This window comes from Chinchilla lanigera, unplaced genomic scaffold, assembly GCF_000276665.1.
Source record: "Chinchilla lanigera isolate Chin_1 unplaced genomic scaffold, ChiLan1.0 scaffold00030, whole genome shotgun sequence".
Taxonomy (NCBI): domain Eukaryota; kingdom Metazoa; phylum Chordata; class Mammalia; order Rodentia; family Chinchillidae; genus Chinchilla; species Chinchilla lanigera.
In genome coordinates, this window is record NW_004955431.1 from 2,648,546 (window position 1) to 2,654,545 (window position 6,000).

Sequence of the window (6,000 nt, forward strand, 5' to 3'; positions counted from 1 at the left end):
TGAGCTAATTTTTGTACTGTATGATATGAGGTAGGGGTTTACCTTGATTGTTTTATGTATAGCTATTGTAATTCCTTAGTTTTTATTGTAATATTATCATACATAAAATACGCATTTCAGAATTACACTAATTTTCTTGAAACACTGTTAAATTAAAACTTGTGTGGGATTAAACTGAAGGCCTTCACACTGAACTGTATCCCCAGCCTTTTTTTTTTTTTTTAAATTGTGAGACAGAATCTCACCAACTCACTTTGTAGCCCAGGCTGGGCTTGTAATCACATGTCAGCCTACCTAAGTGCTGGAATTATAGTCATGTGCTGCCACACCCAGCTCAAACTGTTTGATGAGGCCTTTAAGGTTTTTCTCTTTAAAAACTATTTTTTTCAGAACAACTTTTAAAGTTAAAATAAAGATTTATTATATTGCTGTGTAATTTTTATTAGGATGAGTACATTTCATCTAAAATACAACATTGAGTTTATAGGTGTGGTGTGGTGTTTTGTTTCATTTTGTTTTGTTTTGTTTTTGTGGTACTGGGGACTGAAGCCAGGGCCCTCTCACTGAACTATATTCACAGCCCTTTTTAAATTTTGAGACAAGGCCTTCCTACCTCAGCAGCATTATACTTGGCTGCTTTCTAATATCTTAAGTTACAAAATTTTACATATAGACTCTATTATATTAGATAATCCAACTTGGTTTATTGTTTTTTGTTTTGCTTATTCCTAAAACTTTCAATGGTGATTTATTTTTTGAATTACAAGGAAATTTCGGCAGACAATCGTTTTCTTTTTACCTCTTTTACATGTTTGAAATTGAAAGAAATGTGAAAAGTAATAGGTCACAAAAGAGTAAAAGAACAACAACAGTGGACAGGTTAGTTCAAGTCTCATTTCTTGCCTATAATAATCATAACACACCACAAAGCTGTTTCTGTGGAGATTAATAGTAGGGAAATAATGAAAGAAGAAAATGTCTGTGTAAATTTTCTTGAGATACACATGCAGTGGTACCTTGGTCCTCATCATTAATTGGTTCCAGGAGGAGTGGCAAATACCAAAAATAATGAATACCAAAGAAATTGTTTTGGCTGAAAAGGGTAATGAGTCACCAGGTAGTCAACACCAACAAGTTCTAGCTTATGGGCTGAGTACCAAACAATTAGTATCAGGGCAAAATGTTTATGTCAGAATGCATCAAGAACCAAATTTGACAAGTTTTGAAGCAGTCAAACACCAAGGTATGACTGTATATATAATTATAATCAAGTCACAAACCTTGATTTTGTCAGTTAGTAGAGATGTAAAATAGCTTTGTTTTGTAAAATTCTTCATAATATTTATAGTAAGTTTGATATGGTAGACTTCTTTTCTTACTCTTTTATCATGCAGTCTACTTATTTGGAATGATCTAACATTTGTTTTTTGTTTCTTCTTAGATGCTCATTCTACACATGGAAGATCCAACTTTAGAGATGAAAGATCTAGTAAAACATACGAACGTTTGCAGAAAAAATTAAAGGATCGCCAAGGAACACAGAAGGATAAAATGAGCAGTCCACCATCATCACCCCAGAAATGCCCTTCTCCCATAAATGAACATAATGGAATTATAAAAGGGCAGAATGCCAGTGGTATTAACACAGGATCAGCAAAAGGCAAATCAGGGAGAAGCAAAAGTAGTGCACAAGTTGATGTAGAAGTAGAAGGTAACTGTTTAAAATACTTAACCATTTTCAGTGGTTATTTGATTTATTTAACCTGATAAAAATACATTCTCACCCCTTGATCATTTTGCCAACTACTGCTTTTAATAATTTGGGAAATTCCAGTTTATAATTTCACATATATTTTTAATCTTACTGAGACTGAGAAAAATTGCTACTTGCTATGTAAACTCAGATAGTACTAATCCAGAGTCTGTTTCATCTGTACCTGGGCCTTTGATCAAGCGATCAAGTTTTATTAAAACTTTATTTCTCCCAACTTTTTTGTATAAATCCCAGATAGTAACTAGTTAGGTCATCCCTTTACATTCTCTATATTAGGATAGACCAGTATTCTCATTCTTTTTCTTTTAAAAATTTTTCCCTTAAATCCATTTTATACCTTGCTTGTATCCTTCACCTAACCTGTGACTGCCACCATATCAACACTGAGTACCACTTCTTTATATGTACTACTAGCATGAATCTCAATAAAGTACATAGAAACTGGGTTAAACAACCTATCTTCATGTGCCTACAATGCAAAGTTTGACTATAATGTTCAGCCTCTTACTATAGTGTATCTTGACTTTTTATATTTTCTCTATGTGTGTCCTTTTGGCTTTCTCTGATATTGACTATTTCTGTTTTAACTTCTAAATGTATACCAAGCAAAAAAAGCATTTCAACAAACATACTCTGAAGCACCCTAGGTGGTAACTGAGATGCTTCCGACTTTGAGGAAAATAGCAAAATATAAGCCATTTTAACTCTTCCTGCCTTGCTTTTCCTTAAAATTTTCATTCCTCACTAACAAATTTTAAATAATGCTTTAATGACTTTGTGACTTACACGTTAATAACATTACCAAAAATGTTCTTCAATTATTGAGACTTACTGATTACACTTTTCACCATTGGTGTTTAAGAAGAGTTAAGCTAAAGTTTCATGTATGCAGTTGGTGGGTTTAGGTTAATGATCAAACAAATTATATTCCATTTGGAGAAACAATAATCATAGCATGTAGTTAACTCATTAAGAAGCACAAGACTGGCAAATACAAACTTTGCAAAGAAGAGAATTTTTTTTAACCCCTATGAATAAAAATACACATTCTATAAGAAAAACCTACTCTTCAAATATACATACGCAGTCATGTCGTAATTAGTAATCACAGTTGAAATCAAAATATAAAATGAAGAAGAGAATACTAAAGGACCACAAATTTGTGTGTATGAACTAAGGATAAAAATTAGAAAATAAAAGTCCAAAATACCAACCTAGTTTCTGAAGTCAGATTGAAGGGAAGAAGGGATTACATTTAAATTTGTTTTTAATTTTTTTTTTTTTTTTTTTCAGAAAAAGATGAAGAAACTAAAGCATTTGAAGCATTTCTTTCGAACATTGTCAAACCAGTAGTAAGTATCTCATTGACATTTACATTTAATGTATTCATTTCATGTTTTCATTCAGACTGTATTTAAAACTTACTAGAAATATATCAGTAATGGGTCATCATGGATCTTTCCTGACCCCAAGGAGAGACACATTAATCAGTGAAGGAGAATATTGAGATAGCAATCCATGTTTTTTTTACAAGAATGAAGTTAACACTAAATATATTGCAGATTATTGGAATAGGCAGAAAAATGATAGTGTGGATAAAACTGATTATCAGGGTTTTTTTTAATCCATTTATATTATTCCTACATGGCATATATCCAGCCAATTCCAGAAGCAAAGAGAGTTAACTAAAATTGAATAGTAGAACAACTAGAAAAAAAGCTAGCGTGTTCCAATCTTTTATAGGTACAGATAGAATGAAATAGAAAAAGATAAGAAAATATATGGTAGCAGAATTGACTTACATGAAAGTTTCTTTATACATTTAAAGTAGCCAGTGAAAATTCTATTATTGCTGGGGAAAATGTTTAACAATGAGTATTCACAACATTAAGCGTTCATACAAATTGAACATTTTAAACTAAGAACATAGAGTCCTTCACTAATCAGAAGTATGAATTCTTTTGAACCTGTGTGAAGTCCCATTTCTTAAAAATAAAAAGCTGAATAAGCAAAATGTTTGTTGCAGCATTAATAATAAAAAATAAAACAACCAAAGGGATGCATAGGTAAGTCAGGATATTTGTATTGGACAAAATGATAGAGCCATTTTAAAATACAGTTATGAAGAATGTAGGAATAAGCAAAGATGCTTTTGACAAAAATCTAGAAAAAAAGTGCTGGGAACCAAGCTATAATGATAGCATAATTACAGTCTAATAAAGAAAAGACTAGCTGGGGATGGTGGTGCACACCCAAATGCCAGCAGTCTGGTAATCTGAGGCAGAAGGATTACAAGTTCAAGTCCAGCCTAGACAACTTGGCAACTTAGTGAAATCCTATCTCAAAACATTTTTTTAATTTTTTAAAAGGCTGGGGATGGTAGCTCAGTGCAGAGGCCCTGGGTTTAATCCCCAGTATCTTTAGGTATAAACACTAGAAGAAAAAATGCCAAAATATCACAATAATTTTTCTGATTAGTCATCTTTTCCCTCTGCTTTTTAAGAGCTATAGCTGCACTCCATTTAAAAGCAACCCAGGCCAGGGATATAGCTCAGCAGCACAGCACCTGCCTGGCAAGCATAAGGTCCTGAGTTCAATCTCTGGTACCAAAAAACAAAATGTAAAAGCAACTCAACTGAAGTGCCAGTGATCATAAATCAGTCCTGAATTTCTTTATGTGAGTTTTTATCATAAAAGGTATAATATAGAATTACAGAGAGTAATGATAAATCTCCTTTTACCCCCTCCTCCAGTTTCATCATGCTTAACACTTTGGGCTTCCTTCTCTTACTCTTTTCAGTTCATTTGTATATGTCCATTCCTCAGAATACTGTTGTTTTTTTACCTTTTTATGAAAATGAGGTCAGTGACATAGAAGAAATGTAACTCCCAACCTACTAGATATCAGATGTCCTGAGTTCATATCCCCTGAAATCAAAGAATGAATTCTAAAAAACAATGGAAGTTAGGAAAGATTCATTGAGAAATAGCTCCTGAGACACAGGAATGGTCCCGAAAGTGGTTTACCACCAAGGCCCTCCTGTTTGGTAATTTATACAGTGAAATCACAGTGTGGGTACAACATAGGTTAAATGACAATCAACCTATAAGATTACAGGTATAGCCAATTAGCTAATATTGGTCCAGTAGAGAAGTGGGTCACATAGCAAGGGTACTTGAAAAGAGCAAAGGCACTTTGGGGAAGGGATGGGTCCGAATCCTCTAGTCATCTACCTGGGCAACTGATGGCTAGCTGGACTTCCTGGACCAGCCAGTGCTAATTATAGTATAATTCCAAGTTATTGCTTATCTCTTAGGGGGGCATGTAGGTCTGACCATGCATCTTTATCTTGAGGCTTGGTCTTCAGATGTACCTGCAGCCACAGTTCTGATGTCTTTAGTTTTTCTGCTGACTTCTTTGAGAGCCCCACCCCTCTCTAACTGTATTAATTTCTGCTAATTTAGCTGCCTATAATAATACTGTGATTCATGGTTCTGTGCCTTATTAATCATCCCATGTCATTATGTTGTCTTTGCAGAATAAGTTATTTAACAGATATGTATTGAGCCCTTTCTGTATGCTAGTAAATAAAAAATACAAAGTAGAAATAAATGCTATGTGATAGTAAAAAATGCTATTAATCAAATGAGAGTTTATTTCATTATTGCAATGAAAGTTTTTAAGTAAAGCAGTTGAGAAAACCTTGAAGTGCTGAAGAGGGAGAAAAAGTACATGACATGTAAGAAGTGAGAGGTGAACCCAGGAACAAGCAATCATGGCAAGGTGATCAGACAAAGAACTTTTACTGCAGGACCACCGTAAGTTAGGGAAAGCATGGAAGAAGATGTGCTAGGAGAAGCAGGACATAGGGCTTTTCCAGGATGAGGATTTTTAACATAGAAAAGAATGCATCTTAATTTACAAAACAAAAAACTACCTTCCCATCCCTCAAAAATCCATGCTAAAATATTTTATCCTAAGAAAAATTAAATTACTATGTTCTAATTATTCTCCTTAACACCTTTTCCACAAAGCTTTATCTTTTTATTTTACCTCATTTTAGGAAGTTTATATAATAAGCCAGCCCCTCCTCTAATAGGCTATTGTGGTCCTACTTTTCTGATAAGTCTGAATCCTAGATAGGAACATAGCTTTCTTTCATTCTGATTTGTTTTGAGAATTGAGTATATATATATAATATATATATAAATATATATAATATATA

At 33.4% G+C, this 6,000-nt stretch overlaps 1 protein-coding gene across 4 annotated transcripts in view; it reads left to right on the forward strand.

Annotated features, from left to right (window-relative positions):
• Fndc3a (fibronectin type III domain containing 3A) overlaps positions 1-6,000 on the forward strand; it is a 143,286-nt gene that overhangs the window by 95,235 nt on the left and 42,051 nt on the right. For all 4 annotated transcript variants that reach the window (XM_005387570.2, XM_005387571.2, XM_005387573.2 and 1 more), the window contains 2 exons: positions 1,442-1,711; positions 3,068-3,126. In XM_005387570.2, the coding sequence (XP_005387627.1) occupies positions 1,442-1,711; positions 3,068-3,126 (329 nt within the window). The remainder of the gene's footprint in view (positions 1-1,441; positions 1,712-3,067; positions 3,127-6,000) is intronic.